The sequence below is a fragment of the Oncorhynchus kisutch genome, unplaced genomic scaffold, assembly GCF_002021735.2.
Source record: "Oncorhynchus kisutch isolate 150728-3 unplaced genomic scaffold, Okis_V2 Okis07a-Okis12b_hom, whole genome shotgun sequence".
Taxonomy (NCBI): Eukaryota; Metazoa; Chordata; class Actinopteri; order Salmoniformes; family Salmonidae; genus Oncorhynchus; species Oncorhynchus kisutch.
The window spans coordinates 11,249,645-11,270,295 of record NW_022261984.1 but is presented as its reverse complement, the minus strand read 5'-3'; the positions used below and the strand labels follow the sequence as shown (position 1 = coordinate 11,270,295).

The 20,651-nt window shown below is 42.1% G+C and overlaps 1 protein-coding gene across 1 annotated transcript in view; it reads right to left on the bottom strand.

The window, feature by feature from the left end:
* Positions 1–474: 474 nt before the first annotated feature.
* The window catches only part of LOC109885455 (calcium/calmodulin-dependent protein kinase type II delta 2 chain-like), a gene marked incomplete at its 5' end in the record, with an annotated part of 54,730 nt that continues 34,553 nt past the window's right edge, over positions 475–20,651 (bottom strand). The window contains 6 exons of the mRNA XM_031814593.1: positions 475–962; positions 2,743–2,908; positions 3,663–3,725; positions 4,714–4,808; positions 8,898–8,973; positions 16,413–16,461. Of these exons, the coding sequence (XP_031670453.1) occupies positions 959–962; positions 2,743–2,908; positions 3,663–3,725; positions 4,714–4,808; positions 8,898–8,973; positions 16,413–16,461 (453 nt within the window). The remainder of the gene's footprint in view (positions 963–2,742; positions 2,909–3,662; positions 3,726–4,713; positions 4,809–8,897; positions 8,974–16,412; positions 16,462–20,651) is intronic.

Genomic DNA, 20,651 nt, shown 5'->3' with positions numbered 1-20,651 from the left:
TATTCCCTATATAGTGGTACTACTAGTGACCAGAGCCCTATTCCCTATATAGTGAACTACTAGTGACCAGAGCCCTATTCTCTATATAGTGAACTACTAGTGACCAGAGCCCTATTCCCTATATAGTGAACTACTATAGACCAGAGCCCTATTCCCTATATAGTGGTACTACTATAGACCAGAGCCCTATTCCCTATATAGTGAACTACTATAGACCAGAGCCCTATTCCCTATATAGTGCACTACTAGTGACCAGAGCCCTATTCCCTATATAGTGAACTACTATAGACCAGAGCCCTATTCCCTATATAGTGGTACTACTATAGACCAGAGCCCTCTTCCCTATATAGTGAACTACTATAGACCAGAGCCCTATTCCCTATATAGTGGTACTACTATAGACCAGAGCCCTATTCCCTATATAGTGCACTACTATAGACCAGAGCCCTATTCCCTATATAGTGGTACTACTATAGACCAGAGCCCTATTCCCTATATAGTGACCTACTATAGACCAGAGCCCTATTCCCTATATAGTGCACTACTAGTGACCAGAGCCCTATTCCCTATAATATGCTCCAGTGGATAACGGCCACGGTCTGCTGCAGGCTGCTCTAGGTAGGGGGATTGAGTCCCAAACAAAACCCTATTCCCTATATAGTGAACTACTATAGACCAGAGCCCTATTCCCTATGTAGTGCACTACTTTAGACCAGAGCCCTATTCCCTATGCAGTGCACTACTTTAGACCAGAGCCCAATGTAGGGAATAGGGTGCCATTTAGGGACGCACCCTAGGTGGTTAGGATGACCTGACGACCTTTTAGGGTTGGTTTCCTTTTGCTGTGTGATGTCATGTCCATACAGAGGGGTCAGGGGTTAGAGGTTAAATGGAGACCACTGGTTGGCTTGTTGATTGTTGTCTGTCTTGGGAGTTTAGACTGAATCTTGATATTCCATTAACTGTAAAATACACACACAGAGACGGAGACACACACACACACACACACACACACACACAGAGACGGAGACACACACACACACACACACACACACACACACACAGGGGGAAAAGGGAAATGAGATTCAACCCAGAAACAGAGCGATATCCGTGTAGTCAGGGGCCGCCGGTAGAGGTTGTTTTAGACTAGTGGGAGAGGTAGAGGTTGTTTTAGACTAGTGGGAGAGGTAGAGGTTGTTTTAGACTAGTGGGAGAGGTAGAGGTTGTTTTAGACTAGTGGGAGAGGTAGAGGTTGTTTTAGACTAGTGGGAGAGGTAGAGGTTGTTTTAGACTAGTGGGAGAGGTAGAGGTTGTTTTAGACTAGTGGGAGAGGTAGAGGTTGTTTTAGACTAGTGGGAGAGGTAGAGGTTGTTTTAGACTAGTGGGAGAGGTAGAGGTTGTTTTAGACTAGTGGGAGAGGTAGAGGTTGTTTTAGACTAGTGGGAGAGGTAGAGTTGACTCTAACCCAGTGTTTCTTTCATCCTGGTCCTGGGAACCCCAAGAGGTGAACATCGTAGTTGTTACTGTAACACTACACACCTGAATCAAATAATCAAAGGCTTGATGAGTTAATTAGTTAAATCAGGTGTGTTAATGCAAGGGCAACAACTACAATGTCCCCAGTACCAAGATGAGGAAACATGACACTAACCATTACAGTAGCATGGTAAGCGTGTATGTGGCACCCTCCTGTGGTGGAGATTAGTTATTGCACCACTAGACAATTTTCTGGGAAGGTAGTCTAGACTGGACACTACAGACTGGGAAGGTAGTCTACACTGGACACTACAGACTGGGAAGGTAGTCTACACTGGACACTACAGACTGGGAAGGTAGTCTAGACTGAACACTAAAGACTGAGAAGGTAGTCTAGACTGGAAACTACAGACTGAGAAGGTAGTCTAGACTGAACACTACAGACTGAGAAGGTAGTCTAGACTGAACACTAAAGACTGAGAAGGTAGTCGACACTGGACACTACAGACTGGGAAGGTAGTCTACACTGGACACTACAGACTGGGAAGGTAGTCTAGACTGGACACTACAGACTGAGAAGGTAGTCTAGACTGGACACTACAGACTGAGAAGGTAGTCTAGACTGAACACTACAGACTGGGAAGGTAGTCTACACTGGACACTACAGACTGGGAAGGTAGTCTAGACTGGACACTACAGACTGAGAAGGTAGTCTAGACTGGACACTACAGACTGAGAAGGTAGTCTAGACTGAACACTACAGACTGAGAAGGTAGTCGACACTGGACACTAAAGACTGAGAAGGTAGTCTAGACTGGACACTACAGACTGAGAAGGTAGTCTAGACTGGACACTACAGACTGAGAAGGTAGTCTAGACTGGACACTACAGACTGAGAAGGTAGTCAACACTGGACACTACAGACTGAGAAGGTAGTCTAGACTGGACACTACAGACTGAGAAGGTAGTCTAGACTGGACACTACAGACTGGGAAGGTAGTCAACACTGGACACTACAGACTGAGAAGGTAGTCTACACTGGACACTACAGACTGAGAAGGTAGTCTAGACTGGACACTACAGAGTGAGAAGGTAGTCTACACTGGACACTACAGACTGAGAAGGTAGTCTAGACTGGTCACTACAGACTGAGAAGGTAGTCAACACTGGACACTACAGAGTGGTGGAAGTAAATGTTCTGAAATCGGTTTATTTATAATCACTATAATTAATACACAAATTCATTGATTAACGTTTGTTTCTTACTGGGATGGTATGCTGGGCGAGCCCGAGCGGTGGAAGTGTATGTTCTGCCACTTTCCCTCTCTGCGATGCCAGACGCGGGTCTCCTCAGACTGCATGGTGCGAGGCATCCCCCCCGCGTCCATGTACTGGCTCAGGCGGATGTAGGCGATGCACGCAGCGTTCTCCGCTAGATAGACCTTCTCATTAGTTCACCTCTCCTTGTTTCACGTCAACATCGTAAAACACATTGTACATCATTTTTAGACTTTATTTAACCAGGCAAGTCAGTTAAGAACAAATTCTTATTTTCAATGACGGCCTAGGAACAGTGGGTTAACTGGTCTAGGAACAGGGGGTTAACTGGTCTAGGAACAGTGGTGTTAACTGGTCTAGGAACAGTGGGGTTAACTGGCCTAGGAACAGTGGGGTTAACTGGTCTAGGAACAGTGGGGTTAACTGGTCTAGGAACAGTGGGTTAAGTGCCTTGTTCAGGGGCAGAACGACAGATATGTACCTTCCGGTTACTAGTCCAACACTCTAACCACTAGGCTACCCTGCCGCACCTTAAGTACCAGGGGGTTGGCGTCCATCTTGATTTAATTCAGGAAGTACACCGGAATTCCCATTCCAATGTTCACTTCAATGCTTCAGGACAATTTGGAATGGGACATTTGAATCTGGTCTAGTTTCTGACTGGAATTGATATGTACATACAGTGTATATTTGAATACCAACCAGAAACAAGATTACATAAAACATCATGTTCAGTTGGTAAATCATGGTGCTTGCAATACCAGGATAGTGGGTTCAATTCCTAGGGCCACCCATATGGAAAATGTATGTACACATTAATCTAAGTTGCTTTTGCTAAAAGTGTCTGCTAAATGGCACATATATCGTAATATTATTGTTATAATAATTAGAAATGGCTGATATCCTACCTATCAGATGGACGTGAGGGTTGAGGAGGATGGTGTGCACCGGCTTGCTACCTTTAGACAGGGCTGGAAAGAGAAGGGGGGACGAGGGAGATGGAGAGAGAGACAGACAGGCCTTAGTTAGCTAGTGGGAGTTGTAGTTCTCAGTAACAGACACACACGGATATAACTATTCATCAATAGCTAATCAATAACTACAAATCAATATCTGATTCATAAATTCTACCAATCAATACATCTACTAATCCATAGCTGATCAATACCTCTACTTATCAATAGCTAATCAATACCTATACTAATCAATACCTATACTAATCAATACATCTGCTAATCAATACCAATTCTAACCATTACCTCTACTAATGATTACCACTATGAATAAATAGCTAATCAATACCTATAGTAATCAATAGCAAATCAATACCTCTACTAATCAATACATATACTAATCCATAGCTAATCAATACCTCTACTAATGAATAGTTAATCAATACATCTAATAATTCATTCCTATACTAATCAATAGCTAATCAATACCTCTCCTAATCAATACCGACACTAATCAATAGATAATCAATACCTCTACTAATCCATAGCTGATCAACACATCTACTAATGAATTGCTAATCAATACCTCTACTAATCAATACATACTACTCAATAGCTGATCAATACCTCTAATTAATAGCTGATCAATATCTATACTAATCAAAAGCTGATCATACCTCTACTAATCAATAGCTGATCCATACCTCTGCTAATCAATAGCTGATCAATACCCCTACTAATCAATAGCTGATCAATACCTCTGCTAATCAATAGCAGATCAATACCCCTACTAATCAAAAGTTGCTGATCAATACCCCTACTAATAAATAGCTGATCATACCTCTACTAATCAATAGCTCTACTAATCAATAGCTGATCAATAATTACTAATCGATAGCTGATCAATACCTACACTAATAAATAGTCGATCAATACCTCTACTAATCAATAACTCTACTAATCAATAACTGTATCTTCTGAATGACTTTACTGATGGATGTGTTACCGTTGTCGAAGTAGAAGCGATGGAAGTCATGTCCCTCTACCAGGTTCCCCAGAGCTTCTGGTTCAAACGACGTCAGACCAGGATCACAGATCTTCCTGTTGGAAACAAACACCGACTGAGTCCCATTAGGCACCCTATTCCCTATAGAGTGAACTACTTTAGACCAGGGCCCTATTCCCTATATAGTGAACTACTAGTCACCAGAGCCCTATTCACTACCTAGTGAACTACTAGTGACCAGAGCCCTATTCCCTATATAGTGAACTACTAGTGACCAGGGCCGTATTCCCAATATAGTGAACTACTAGTGACCAGAGCCCTATTCCCTATATAGTGAACTACTAGTGACCAGAGCCCTATTCCCTATGTAGTGAACTACTAGTGACCAGAGCCGTATTCCCAATATAGTGAACTACTAGTGACCAGAGCCCTATTCCCTATATAGTGAACTACTAGTGACCAGAGCCCTATTCCCTATATAGTGAACTACTAGTGACCAGATCCCTATTCCCTATATAGTGAACTACTAGTGACCAGATCCCTATATAGTGTACTAGTGACCAGATCCCTATTCCCTATCTAGTGAACTACTAGTGACCAGATCCCTATTCCCTATCTAGTGAACTACTAGTGACCAGATCCCTATTCCCTATCTAGTGAACTACTAGTGACCAGATCCCTATTCCCTATATAGTGAACTACTAGTGACCAGATCCCTATTCCCTATATAGTGAACTACTAGTGACAAGATCCCTATTCCCTATATAGTGAACTACTAGTGACCAGATCCCTATTCCCTATATAGTGAACTACTAGTGACCAGATCCCTATTCCCTATATAGTGAACTACTAGTGACCAGATCCCTATTCCCTATATAGTGACCAGACCCCTATTCCCTATATAGTGAACTACTAGTGACCAGGTCCCTATTCCCTATATAGTGAACTACTAGTGACCAGAGCCCTATTCCCTATATAGTGAACTAATAGTGACCAGAGCCCTATTCCCTATATAGTGAACTACTAGTGACCAGATCCCTATACAGTGTACTAGTGACCAGATCCCTATTCCCTATCTAGTGAACTACTTGTGACCAGATCCCTATTCCCTATATAGTGAACTACTAGTGACCAGGGCCGTATTCCCAATATAGTGAACTACTAGTGACCAGAGCCCTATTCCCTATATAGTGAACTACTAGTGACCAGAGCCCTATTCCCTATGTAGTGAACTACTAGTGACCAGAGCCGTATTCCCAATATAGTGAACTACTAGTGACCAGAGCCCTATTCCCTATATAGTGAACTACTAGTGACCAGAGCCCTATTCCCTATATAGTGAACTACTAGTGACCAGATCCCTATTCCCTATATAGTGAACTACTAGTGACCAGATCCCTATATAGTGTACTAGTGACCAGATCCCTATTCCCTATCTAGTGAACTACTAGTGACCAGATCCCTATTCCCTATCTAGTGAACTACTAGTGACCAGATCCCTATTCCCTATCTAGTGAACTACTAGTGACCAGATCCCTATTCCCTATATAGTGAACTACTAGTGACCAGATCCCTATTCCCTATATAGTGAACTACTAGTGACAAGATCCCTATTCCCTATATAGTGAACTACTAGTGACCAGATCCCTATTCCCTATATAGTGAACTACTAGTGACCAGATCCCTATTCCCTATATAGTGAACTACTAGTGACCAGATCCCTATTCCCTATATAGTGACCAGACCCCTATTCCATATATAGTGAACTACTAGTGACCAGGGCCCTATTCCCTATATAGTGAACTACTAGTGACCAGAGCCCTATTCCCTATATAGTGAACTAATAGTGACCAGAGCCCTTTTCCCTATATAGTGAACTACTAGTGACCAGATCCCTATACAGTGTACTAGTGACCAGATCCCTATTCCCTATCTAGTGAACTACTTGTGACCAGATCCCTATTCCCTATATAGTGAACTACTAGTGACCAGATCCCTATTCCCTATGTAGTGAACTACTAGTGACCAGATCCCTATTCCCTATATAGTGAACTACTAGTGACCAGATCCCTATATAGTGTACTAGTGACCAGATCCCTATTCCCTATCTAGTGAACTACTTGTGACCAGATCCCTATTCCCTCTAATGTGAACTACTAGTGACCAGATCCCTATTCCCTATATAGTGAACTACTAGTGACCAGATCCCTATTCCCTATGTAGTGAACTACTAGTAACCAGATCCCTATTCCCTATAAAGTGAACTACTAGTGACCAGAGCCCTATTCTCTATAAAGTGAACTACTAGTGACCAGATCCCTATTCCCTATATAGTGAACTACTAGTGACCAGTGCTCTATTCCCTATATAGTGAACTACTAGTGACCAGGGCCCTATTCCCTATATAGTGTACTACCAGTGACCAGAGTAATACAATAATAGTGATTTGTAGGAGATCAGTCAGCTGCAATGTGGTGGAACAACAATCCCTAAGAAACACACACACACACCTCACACACACATCCTAGCCCTAAACACACACACACACACACACACACACACACACACACACACACACACACACACACACACACACACACACACACACACACACACACACACACACACACACACCTCACACACACACACATCCTAGCCCTAAACACACATAGACAGAGCAGGACTCACGCGTAGTGCTAGCCCTAAACACACATAGACAGAGCAGGACTCACGCGTAGTGCTAGTCCTAAACACACATAGACAGAGCAGGACTCACGCGTAGTGCTAGTCCTAAACACACATAGACAGAGCAGGACTCACGCGTAGTGCTAGTCCTAAACACACTCAGACAGAGCAGGACTCACGCGTAGTGCTAGCCCTAAACACACATAGACAGAGCAGGACTCACGCGTAGTGCTAGCCCTAAACACACATAGACAGAGCAGGACTCACGCGCAGTGCTAGCCCTAAACACACATAGACAGAGCAGGACTCACGCGTAGTGCTAGCCCTAAACACACATAGACAGAGCAGGACTCACGCGTAGTGCTAGCCCTAAACACACATAGACAGAGCAGGACTCACGCGTAGTGCTAGTCCTAAACACACATAGACAGAGCAGGACTCACGCGTAGTGCTAGTCCTAAACACACATAGACAGAGCAGGACTCACGCGTAGTGCTAGTCCTAAACACACTCAGACAGAGCAGGACTCACGCGTAGTGCTAGCCCTAGACACACATAGACAGAGCAGGACTCACGCGTAGTGCTAGCCCTAAACACACATAGACAGAGCAGGACTCACGCGCAGTGCTAGCCCTAAACACACATAGACAGAGCAGGACTCACGCGTAGTGCTAGCCCTAAACACACATAGACAGAGCAGGACTCACGCGTAGTGCTAGCCCTAAACACACATAGACAGAGCAGGACTCACGCGTAGTGCTAGTCCTAAACACACATAGACAGAGCAGGACTCACGCGTAGTACTAGTCCTAAACACACATAGACAGAGCAGGACTCACGCGTAGTGCTAGTCCTAAACACACATAGACAGAGCAGGACTCACGCGTAGTGCTAGTCCTAAACACACATAGACAGAGCAGGACTCACGCGTAGTGCTAGTCCTAAACACACATAGACAGAGCAGGACTCACGCGTAGTGCTAGTCCTAAACACACTCAGACAGAGCAGGACTCACGCGTAGTGCTAGTCCTAAACACACATAGACAGAGCAGGACTCACGCGTAGTGCTAGTCCTAAACACACATAGACAGAGCAGGACTCACGCGTAGTGCTAGTCCTAAACACACTCAGACAGAGCAGGACTCACGCGTAGTGCTAGCCCTAAACACACATAGACAGAGCAGGACTCACGCGTAGTGCTAGCCCTAAACACACATAGACAGAGCAGGACTCACGCGCAGTGCTAGCCCTAAACACACATAGACAGAGCAGGACTCACGCGTAGTGCTAGCCCTAAACACACATAGACAGAGCAGGACTCACGCGTAGTGCTAGCCCTAAACACACATAGACAGAGCAGGACTCACGCGTAGTGCTAGTCCTAAACACACATAGACAGAGCAGGACTCACGCGTAGTGCTAGTCCTAAACACACATAGACAGAGCAGGACTCACGCGTAGTGCTAGCCCTAAACACACATAGACAGAGCAGGACTCACGCGTAGGCCTCGAAGTCTCCGTTGTTGATTGATTCGATCAGCTGCTCTGTGACTTTGATGATTTCCTGCTTCCGAGCTGTAAACACACAAACACAACATGACCACAACATGACCACAACATGACCACAACATGACCACATCCTTAGGCTAACATGACCACAACATGACCACAACATGACCACAACATGACCACAACATGACCACAACATGACCACAACATGACCACAACATGACCACATCCTTAGGCTAACATGACCACAACATGACCACATCCTTAGGCTAACATTAGCCCAACAACACAATCTGAAATACATTAAATCCCGGCCGTTAAATAGATCATCAGATTACTACATCATGTGATGTGGTTAGTTAATAGATCAGATCACTACATCATGTGATGTGGTTAGTTAATAGATCAGATCACTACATCATGTGATGTGGTTAGTTAATAGATCAGATTACTCTGTCATGTGATGTGGTTAGTTAATAGATCAGATTACTATATCATGTGATGTGGTTAGTTAATAGATCAGATTACTACATCATGTGATGTGGTTAGTTAATAGATCAGATTACTCTGTCATGTGATGTGGTTAGTTAATAGATCAGATTACTACATCATGTGATGTGGTTAGTTAATAGATCAGATTACTCTGTCATGTGATGTGGTTAGTTAATAGATCAGATTACTACATCATGTGATGTGGTTAGTTAATAGATCATCAGATTACTACATCATGTGATGTGGTTAGTTAATAGATCAGATTACTACATCATGTGATGTGGTTAGTTAATAGATCAGATTACTACATCATGTGATGTGGTTAGTTAATAGATCAGATCACTACATCATGTGATGTGGTTAGTTAATAGATCATCAGATTACTATGTCATGTGATGTGGTTAGTTAATAGATCAGATTACTACATCATGTGATGTGGTTAGTTAATAGATCAGATTACTACATCATGTGATGTGGTTAGTTAATAGATCATCAGATTACTACATCATGTGATGTGGTTAGTTAATAGATCAGATTACTATGTCATGTGATGTGGTTAGTTAATAGATCAGATTACTACATCATGTGATATGGTTAGTTAATAGATCAGATTACTACATCATGTGATGTGGTTAGTTAATAGATCAGATTACTACATCATGTGATGTGGTTAGTTAATAGATCAGATTACTATATCATGTGATGTGGTTAGTTAATAGATCATCAGATTACTACATCATGTGATGTGGTTAGTTAATAGATCAGATTACTACATCATGTGATGTGGTTAGTTAATAGATCATCAGATTACTACATCATGTGATGTGGTTAGTTAATAGATCAGATTACTACATCATGTGATGTGGTTAGTTAATAGATCAGATTACTACATCATGTGATGTGGTTAGTTAATAGATCAGATTACTACGTCATGTGATGTGGTTAGTTAATAGATCAGATTACTACATCATGTGATGTGGTTAGTTAATAGATCAGATTACTACATCATGTGATGTGGTTAGTTAATAGATCAGATTACTACATCATGTGATGTGGTTAGTTAATAGATCAGATTACTACATCATGTGATGTGGTTAGTTAATAGATCAGATTACTACATCATGTGATGTGGTTAGTTAATAGATCAGATTACTACATCATGTGATGTGGTTAGTTAATAGATCAGATTACTATGTCATGTGATGTGGTTAGTTAATAGATCAGATTACTACATCATGTGATGTGGTTAGTTAATAGATCAGATTACTATGTCATGTGATGTGGTTAGTTAATAGATCAGATTACTACATCATGTGATGTGGTTAGTTAATAGATCAGATTACTACATCATGTGATGTGGTTAGTTAATAGATCAGATTACTACATCATGTGATGTGGTTAGTTAATAGATCAGATTACTCTGTCATGTGATGTGGTTAGTTAATAGATCAGATTACTACATCATGTGATGTGGTTAGTTAATAGATCAGATTACTACATCATGTGATGTGGTTAGTTAATAGATCAGATTACTACATCATGTGATGTGGTTAGTTAATAGATCAGATTACTCTGTCATGTGATGTGGTTAGTTAATAGATCAGATTACTACATCATGTGATGTGGTTAGTTAATAGATCATCAGATTACTACATCATGTGATGTGGTTAGTTAATAGATCAGATTACTATGTCATGTGATGTGGTTAGTTAATAGATCAGATTACTACATCATGTGATGTGGTTAGTTAATAGATCAGATTACTATGTCATGTGATGTGGTTAGTTAATAGATCAGATTACTACATCATGTGATGTGGTTAGTTAATAGATCAGATTACTACATCATGTGATGTGGTTAGTTAATAGATCAGATTACTACATCATGTGATGTGGTTAGTTAATAGATCAGATTACTCTGTCATGTGATGTGGTTAGTTAATAGATCAGATTACTACATCATGTGATGTGGTTAGTTAATAGATCAGATTACTACATCATGTGATGTGGTTAGTTAATAGATCAGATTACTACATCATGTGATGTGGTTAGTTAATAGATCAGATTACTACATCATGTGATGTGGTTAGTTAATAGATCAGATTACTCTGTCATGTGATGTGGTTAGTTAATAGATCAGATTACTACATCATGTGATGTGGTTAGTTAATAGATCATCAGATTACTACATCATGTGATGTGGTTAGTTAATAGATCATCAGATTACTACATCATGTGATGTGGTTAGTTAATAGATCAGATTACTATATCATGTGATATGGTTAGTTAATAGATCAGATTACTACATCATGTGATGTGGTTAGTTAATAGATCAGATTACTACATCATGTGATGTGGTTAGTTAATAGATCAGATTACTACATCATGTGATGTGGTTAGTTAATAGATCAGATTACTATGTAATGTGATGTGGTTAGTTAATAGATCAGATTACTACATCATGTGATGTGGTTAGTTAATAGATCAGATTACTACATCATGTGATGTGGTTAGTTAATAGATCAGATTACTACATCATGTGATGTGGTTAGTTAATAGATCATCAGATTACTACATCATGTGATGTGGTTAGTTAATAGATCAGATTACTATATCATGTGATGTGGTTAGTTAATAGATCAGATTACTACATCATGTGATGTGGTTAGTTAATAGATCAGATCACTACATCATGTGATGTGGTTAGTTAATAGATCAGATCACTACATCATGTGATGTGGTTATTTAATAGATCAGATTACTATGTCATGTGATGTGGTTAGTTAATAGATCAGATTACTACATCATGTGATGTGGTTAGTTAATAGATCATCAGATTACTACATCATGTGATGTGGTTAGTTAATAGATCAGATTACTACATCATGTGATGTGGTTAGTTAATAGATCAGATTACTACATCATGTGATGTGGTTAGTTAATAGATCAGATTACTACGTCATGTGATGTGGTTAGTTAATAGATCAGATTACTACATCATGTGATGTGGTTAGTTAATAGATCAGATTACTACATCATGTGATGTGGTTAGTTAATAAATCAGATTACTACATCATGTGATGTGGTTAGTTAATAGATCAGATTACTACATCATGTGATGTGGTTAGTTAATAGATCAGATTACTACATCATGTGATGTGGTTAGTTAATAGATCAGATTACTACATCATGTGATGTGGTTAGTTAATAGATCAGATTACTATGTCATGTGATGTGGTTAGTTAATAGATCAGATTACTACATCATGTGATGTGGTTAGTTAATAGATCAGATTACTATGTCATGTGATGTGGTTAGTTAATAGATCAGATTACTACATCATGTGATGTGGTTAGTTAATAGATCAGATTACTACATCATGTGATGTGGTTAGTTAATAGATCAGATTACTCTGTCATGTGATGTGGTTAGTTAATAGATCAGATTACTACATCATGTGATGTGGTTAGTTAATAGATCAGATTACTACATCATGTGATGTGGTTAGTTAATAGATCAGATTACTACATCATGTGATGTGGTTAGTTAATAGATCAGATTACTCTGTCATGTGATGTGGTTAGTTAATAGATCAGATTACTACATCATGTGATGTGGTTAGTTAATAGATCATCAGATTACTACATCATGTGATGTGGTTAGTTAATAGATCATCAGATTACTACATCATGTGATGTGGTTAGTTAATAGATCAGATTACTATATCATGTGATATGGTTAGTTAATAGATCAGATTACTACATCATGTGATGTGGTTAGTTAATAGATCAGATTACTACATCATGTGATGTGGTTAGTTAATAGATCAGATTACTACATCATGTGATGTGGTTAGTTAATAGATCAGATTACTATGTAATGTGATGTGGTTAGTTAATAGATCAGATTACTACATCATGTGATGTGGTTAGTTAATAGATCAGATTACTACATCATGTGATGTGGTTAGTTAATAGATCAGATTACTACATCATGTGATGTGGTTAGTTAATAGATCATCAGATTACTACATCATGTGATGTGGTTAGTTAATAGATCAGATTACTATATCATGTGATGTGGTTAGTTAATAGATCAGATTACTACATCATGTGATGTGGTTAGTTAATAGATCAGATCACTACATCATGTGATGTGGTTAGTTAATAGATCAGATCACTACATCATGTGATGTGGTTATTTAATAGATCAGATTACTATGTCATGTGATGTGGTTAGTTAATAGATCAGATTACTACATCATGTGATGTGGCTAGTTAATAGATCAGATTACTACATCATGTGATGTGGTTAGTTAATAGATCAGATTACTACGTCATGTGATGTGGTTAGTTAATAGATCAGATTACTACATCATGTAATGTGGTTAGCTGATATGTTAAATATCCATCCAGGTGTTGTGAGATCTGCAGGCGTCTGCAATGTCATCAGCCTGGAAATGCGACCTTTGACTCAGTCGCTCAGTCAGAAATACTGTGTGTGTTTATGGACAGGGGGACAGAGACAGGGGGACAGAGACAAGGGACAGAGACGGGGACAGAGACAGGGGGACACAGAAAGGGGGACAGAGACAGGGGGAAATGAGACATGGGGACAGGAGACAGGGGGACACAGAAAGGAGGACAGAGATGGGGACAGGGACACACAGACAGACAGGGGGACAGAGACAGGGACAGAGACAGGGGGACACAGAAAGGGGGACAGAGACAGGGGAAATGACAGAGGGACAGGAGACAGGTTTCTCCAGAGTGGTTGGGTGGAGGCTCAGGGAGTACAGGAGACATGGCCAGGGTTTCCACCCCATTAGAAGGGGACTTACTCTGGACTGATGAGGAAGTAGAGGGGGACAGAGACTAGGAACAGGAACAGGTTTATCCAGAATGGCTAAAGAGAGGGGACGGGAGGTAGAGGCGGGGATATAGTCATGATCTCTACCCCAACAAAAGGGGACTTACTCTGGCCTGATGAGGAGGGAGTAGAAGGGACACCCAGTACAGAGTGGACAGTGGACAGGTTTCTCCAGAGTGGTTGAGGAGAGACCCAGGAGACAGTGGACAGGTTTCTCCAGAGTGGTTGAGGAGAGACCCAGGAGACAGTGGACAGGGGACAGGTTTCTCCAGAGTGGTTGAGGAGAGACCCAGGAGACAGGGGATAGATTTCTCCAGAGTGGTTGAGGAGAGACCCAGGAGACAGGGGACAGGTTCACCAGAGTGGTTGAGGGGAGACCCAGGAGACAGAGGACAGGAGATAGATTTCTCCATAGTGGTTGAGGAGACACCCTGGAGACAGTGGACAGCACACAGGTTTCTCCAGTGTGGTTGAGGAGAGACAGTGGACAGGTTTCTCCTGAGTGGTTGAGGAGAGACCCAGGAGACAGGGCACAGGTTTCTCCAGAGTGGTTGACGAGAGACAGTGGACAGGGGACAGGTTTCTCCAGAGTGATTGAGGAAAGAACCCAGGAGACAGTGGACAGGTTTCTCCAGAGAGGTTGAGGAGAGACCCAGGAAACAGTTGACAGTGGACAGGTTTCTCCAGAGTGGTTCAAGAGAGGCAGTGGGCAGTGGACAGGTTTCTCCAGAGTGGTTCAGGAGAGGCAGGTGACAGGTTTCTCCAGAGTGGTTGAGGAGAGACCCAGGAGACAGTGGACAGGGGACAGGTTTCTCCAGAGTGGTTGAGGAGAGACCCAGGAGACAGGCTTCTCCAAAGTGGTTGATGGGAGACCCAGGAGACAGTGGACAGGTTTCTCAAGAGTGGTTGAGGAGAGAACCAGGAAACAGGTTTCTCCATAGTGGTTGAGGAGAGACCCAGGAGACAGTGGACAGGTTTCTCCAGATTGGTTGAGGAGAGACCCAGGAGACAGTGGACAGGTTTCTCCAGAGTGGTTGAGGAGAGACCCAGGAAACAGGTTTCTCCATAGTGGTTGAGGAGAGACCCAGGAGACAGTGGACAGGTTTCTCCAGTGGTTGAGGAGAGACCCAGGAGACAGGTTTTTCCAGAGTGGTTGAGGAGAGACCCAGGAGACAGTGGACAGGTTTCTCCAGAGTGGTTGAGGAGAGACCCAGGAAACAGGTTTCTCCAAAGTGGTTGAGGAGAGACCCAGGAGACAGTGGACAGGGGGACAGGTTTCTCCGCAGTGGTTGAGGGGAGACACAGGAGACAGTGGACAGGGGGACAGGTTTCTCCGGAATGGTTGAGGGGAGACACAGGAGACAGTGGACAGGGGGACTGGTTTCTCCAGAGTAGTTGAGGAGAGACCCAGTGGGACACTGGCTGGGGTACGGGAGGGGCATAGCTAGGGGACTTACTCTGTCCTGAAGAGGAGGGAGTCTGCCTGGGCTCAGAGGACTGAGTGGAACGACCCTTAGAGCTCCACACACTACCCACCAAGTTCCCAAAACAGAGGACTGGCAGAGAGGGCAGGTGTGTGTGTAGGGGGTGGGGTGGGGGGGGGTTAATGTATACAATAGTTCCATTCACAGAAAGAAAAGATAACAGGTAAGTGTGTTTAATGATAAATACATCAATACATCATGTATATGGAGTCTCAATCATCAGGAGGAAGAGGAGGAGGAGGAAGAGGAGGAGGAAGAGGAGGAGGAAGAGGAGGAGGAGGAAGAGGAGGAAGAGGAGGAGGAGGAAGAGGAGGAGGAGGAGGAAGAGGAGGAAGAGGAGGAGGAGGAGGAAGAGGAGGAGGAGGAGAAAGAGGAGGAGGAGGAAGAGGAGGAGGAGGAGGAGGAGGAGGAGGAGGAGGAGGAAGAGGAGGAGGAGGAGGAAGAGGAGGAGGAGGAGGAGGAAGAGGAGGAGGTAGCTGAAGGTCAGAGTGAAAAGAGAGGTTTGAAAGACAGATGGAAGGAGAGAGAGGGCGGTAGCCAGACAAAGATAGAGACAGAAGGGGACAGAGACAAAGATAGAGAGAGAAGGGGACAGAGACAAAGATAGAGAGAGACAGAAAGATGAAGAGAGAGAGAGAAGGTGACAGACAAGTGTCTCTACCTTTGACATCCTCGTCCTCGATGGTGGTGTTGGTGCTCTCTATAGACTCCTGGGGGAAAGAACGTATACATTGATCTATAGCCTGGTGTACAGGGAGTATCAGAACGTATAGATTGATCTATAACCTGGTGTACACTGAGTATCAGAACGTATAGATTGATCTATAGCCTGGTGTACACTGAGTATCAGAACGTATAGATTGATCTATAGCCTGGTGTACACCGAGTATCAGAACGTATAGATTGATCTATAGCCTGGTGTACAGGGAGTATCAGAACGTATAGATTGATCTATAGCCTGGTGTACATCGAGTATCAGAACGTATAGATTGATCTATAGCCTGGTGTACACCGAGTATCAGAACGTATAGATTGATCTATAGCCTGGTGTACACGGAGTATCAGAATGTATAGATTGATCTATAGCCTGGTGTACATCGAGTATCAGAACGTATAGATTGATCTATAGCCTGGTGTACACCGAGTATCAGAACGTATAGATTGATCTATAGCCTGGTGTACACCGAGTATCAGAATGTATAGATTGATCTATAGCCTGGTGTACACCGAGTATCAGAACGTAGGGATTGATCTATAGCCTGGTGTACACCGAGTATCAGAACGTATAGATTGATCTATAGCCTGGTGTACACCGAGTATCAGAACGTAGGGATTGATCTATAGCCTGGTGTACACGGAGTATCAGAATGTAGGGATTGATCTATAGCCTGGTGTACACGGAGTATCAGATTTGGGCTACCTGTGTAAACGCAGCCTAATACTTAAATCAGATCGCGTTTTGTCAGCTATCTACCTTTTTAAGAAAGGGGCAATCTGCGATTTCTACATACATTTTTTTTGTAACTTTTAAATGAATGATATACAAAACATTAGGAACACCTTCCTGATATTGAGTTGCACCCCCCTTTTGTCCTCAGAACATCCTCAATTCGTCAGGGCATGGACTGTCGAAAGCATTCCACAGTGATGCTGACCCATGTTGACTCAAATGCACAGTTGTGTCAAAGTTGGCTGGAGATATCCTTTGGGGGGGTGGACCATTCTTGATACACACGGAAAACTGTTGAGTGTGGAAAAACCCAGCAGCGTTGCAGTTCTTGACACACTCAAACCGGTGTGCCTTGGCACCTACTACCATACCCCATTTGTCTTGCCCATTCATCCTCTGAATGGCTCACACACAATCCATGTTTCAATTGTCTTAAGGCTTAAAAATCCTTCTTTAACTTGTCTCCCCCCCTTCATCTACATGTCTCCTCCCCTTTCATCTACATGTCTCCTCCCCTTTCATCTACACTGATTGAAGTGGATTTAACAAGTGAAATCAATAAGGGATCATAGCTTTCACCTTGATTCACCGGGTCAGTCTATGTCATGGAAAGAGCATGTTTTATACACTCAGTGTGTAATGGTTGTTTATTAGGATCATTATCTGTTTCTATAGCAGCAGCTACTCTTCCAGGGGTTTATTAGGATCATTATCTGTTTCTATAGCAGCAGCTACTCTTCCTGGGGTTTATTAGGATCATTATCTGTTTCTATAGCAGCAGCTACTCTTCCTGGGGTTTATTAGGATCATTATCTGTTTCTATAGCAGCAGCTACTCTTCCTGGGGTTTATTAGGATCATTATCTGTTTCTATAGCAGCAGCTACTCTTCCTGGGGTTTATTAGGATCATTATCTGTTTCTATAGCAGCAGCTACTCTTCCTGGGGTTTATTAGGATCATTATCTGTTTCTATAGCAGCAGCTACTCTTCCTGGGGTTTATTAGGATCATTATCTGTTTCTATAGCAGCAGCTACTCTTCCTGGGGTTTATTATGATCATTATCTGTTTCTATAGCAGCAGCTACTCTTCCTGGGGTTTATTAGGATCATTATCTGTTTCTATAGCAGCAGCAACTCTTCCTGGGGTTTATTAGGATCATTATCTGTTTCTATAGCAGCAGCTACTCTTCCTGGGGTTTATTAGGACACCCATTATCTGTTTCTATAGCAGCAGCTACTCTTCCTGGGGTTTATTAGGATCATTATCTGTTTCTACAGCAGCAGCTACTCTTCCTGGGGTTTATTATGATCATTATCTGTCTCTATAGCAGCAGCTTCTCTTCCTGGGGTTTATTAGGATCATTATCTGCTTCTATAGCAGCAGCAACTCTTCCTGGGGTTTATTAGGATCATTATCTGTTTCTATAACAGCAGCTACTCTTCCTGGGGTTTATTATGATCATTATCTGTCTCTATAGCAGCAGCTTCTCTTCCTGGGGTTTATTAGGATCCCCATTATCTGTTTCTATAGCAGCAGCTACTCTTCCTGGGGTTTATTAGGATCATTATCTGTTTCTAAAGCAGCAGCTACTCTTCCTGGGGTTTATTAGGATCATTATCTGTTTCTATAGCAGCAGCTACTCTTCCTGGGGTTTATTAGGATCATTATCTGTATCTATAGCAGCAGCTTCTCTTCCTGGGGTTTATTAGGATCATTATCTGTTTCTATAGCAGCAGCTACTCTTCCTGGGGTTTATTAGGATCATTATCTGTTTCTATAGCAGCAGCTACTCTTCCTGGGGTTTATTAGGATCATTATCTGTTTCTATAGCAGCAGCTACTCTTCCTGGGGTTTATTAGGATCATTATCTGTTTCTATAGCAGCAGCTTCTCTTCCTGGGGTTTATTAGGATCATTATCTGTTTCTATAGCAGCAGCTACTCTTCCTGGGATTTATTAGGATCATTATCTGTTTCTATAGCAGCAGCTACTCTTCCTGGGGTTTATTAGGATCATTATCTGTTTCTATAGCAGCAGCTACTCTTCCTGGGGTTTAATATGATCATTATCTGTTTCTACAGCAGCAGCTACTCTTCCTGGGGTTTATTAGGATCATTATCTGTTTCTATAGCAGCAGCTACTCTTCCTGGGGTTTATTAGGATCATTATCTGTTTCTATAGCAGCAGCTTCTCTTCCTGGGGTTTATTAGGATCATTATCTGTTTCTATAGCAGCAGCTACTCTTCCTGGGGTTTATTAGGATCATTATTTGTTTCTATAGCAGCAGCTTCTCTTCCTGGGGTTTATTAGGATCATTATCTGTTTCTATAGCAGCAGCTACTCTTCCTGGGGTTTATTAGGATCATTATCTGTTTCTACAGCAGCAGCTACTCTTCCTGGGGTTTATTAGGATCATTATCTGTTTCTATAGCAGCAGCTACTCTTCCTGGGGTTTATTAGGATCCCCATTATCTGTTTCTATAGCAGCAGCAACTCTTCCTGGGGTTTATTAAGATCATTATCTGTTTCTATAGCAGCAGCTACTCTTCCTGGGGTTTAATAGGATCTGTTTCTACAGCAGCAGCTACTCTTCCTGGGGTTTATTAGGATCATTATCTGTTTCTATAGCAGCAGCTTCTCTTCCTGGGGTTTATTAGGATCATTATCTGTTTCTATAGCAGCAGCTACTCTTCCAGGGGTTTATTAGGATCATTATCTGTTTCTAAAGCAGCAGCTACTCTTCCTGGGGTTTATTAGGATCATTATCTGTTTCTATAGCAGCAGCTACTCTTCCTGGGGTTTATTAGGATCATTATCTGTTTCTATAGCAGCAGCTTCTCTTCCTGGGGTTTATTAGGATCATTATCTGTTTCTATAGCAGCAGCTACTCTTCCTGGGGTTTATTAGGATCATTATCTGTTTCTATAGCAGCAGCTACTCTTCCTGGGGTTTATTAGGATCATTATCTGTTTCTATAGCAGCAGCTACTCTTCCAGGGGTTTATTAGGATCATTATCTGTTTCTACAGCAGCAGCTACTCTTCCTGGGGTTTATTAGGACACCCATTATCTGTTTCTATAGCAGCTACTCTTCCTGGGGTTTATTAGGATCATTATATGTTTCTATAGCAGCAGCTACTCTTCCTGGGGTTTATTAGGACACCCATTATCTGTTTCTATAGCAGCAGCTACTCTTCCTGGGGTTTATTAGGATCATTATCTGTTTCTATAGCAGCAGCTACTCTTCCTGGAGATTATTAGGATCATTATCTGTTTCTAAAGCAGCAGCTACTCTTCCTGGGGTTTATTAGGATCATTATCTGTTTCTATAGCAGCAGCTACTCTTCCTGGGGTTTATTAGGATCCCCATTATCTGTTTCTATAGCAGCAGCTACTCTTCCTGGGGTTTATTAGGATCATTATCTGTTTCTATAGCAGCAGCTACTCTTCC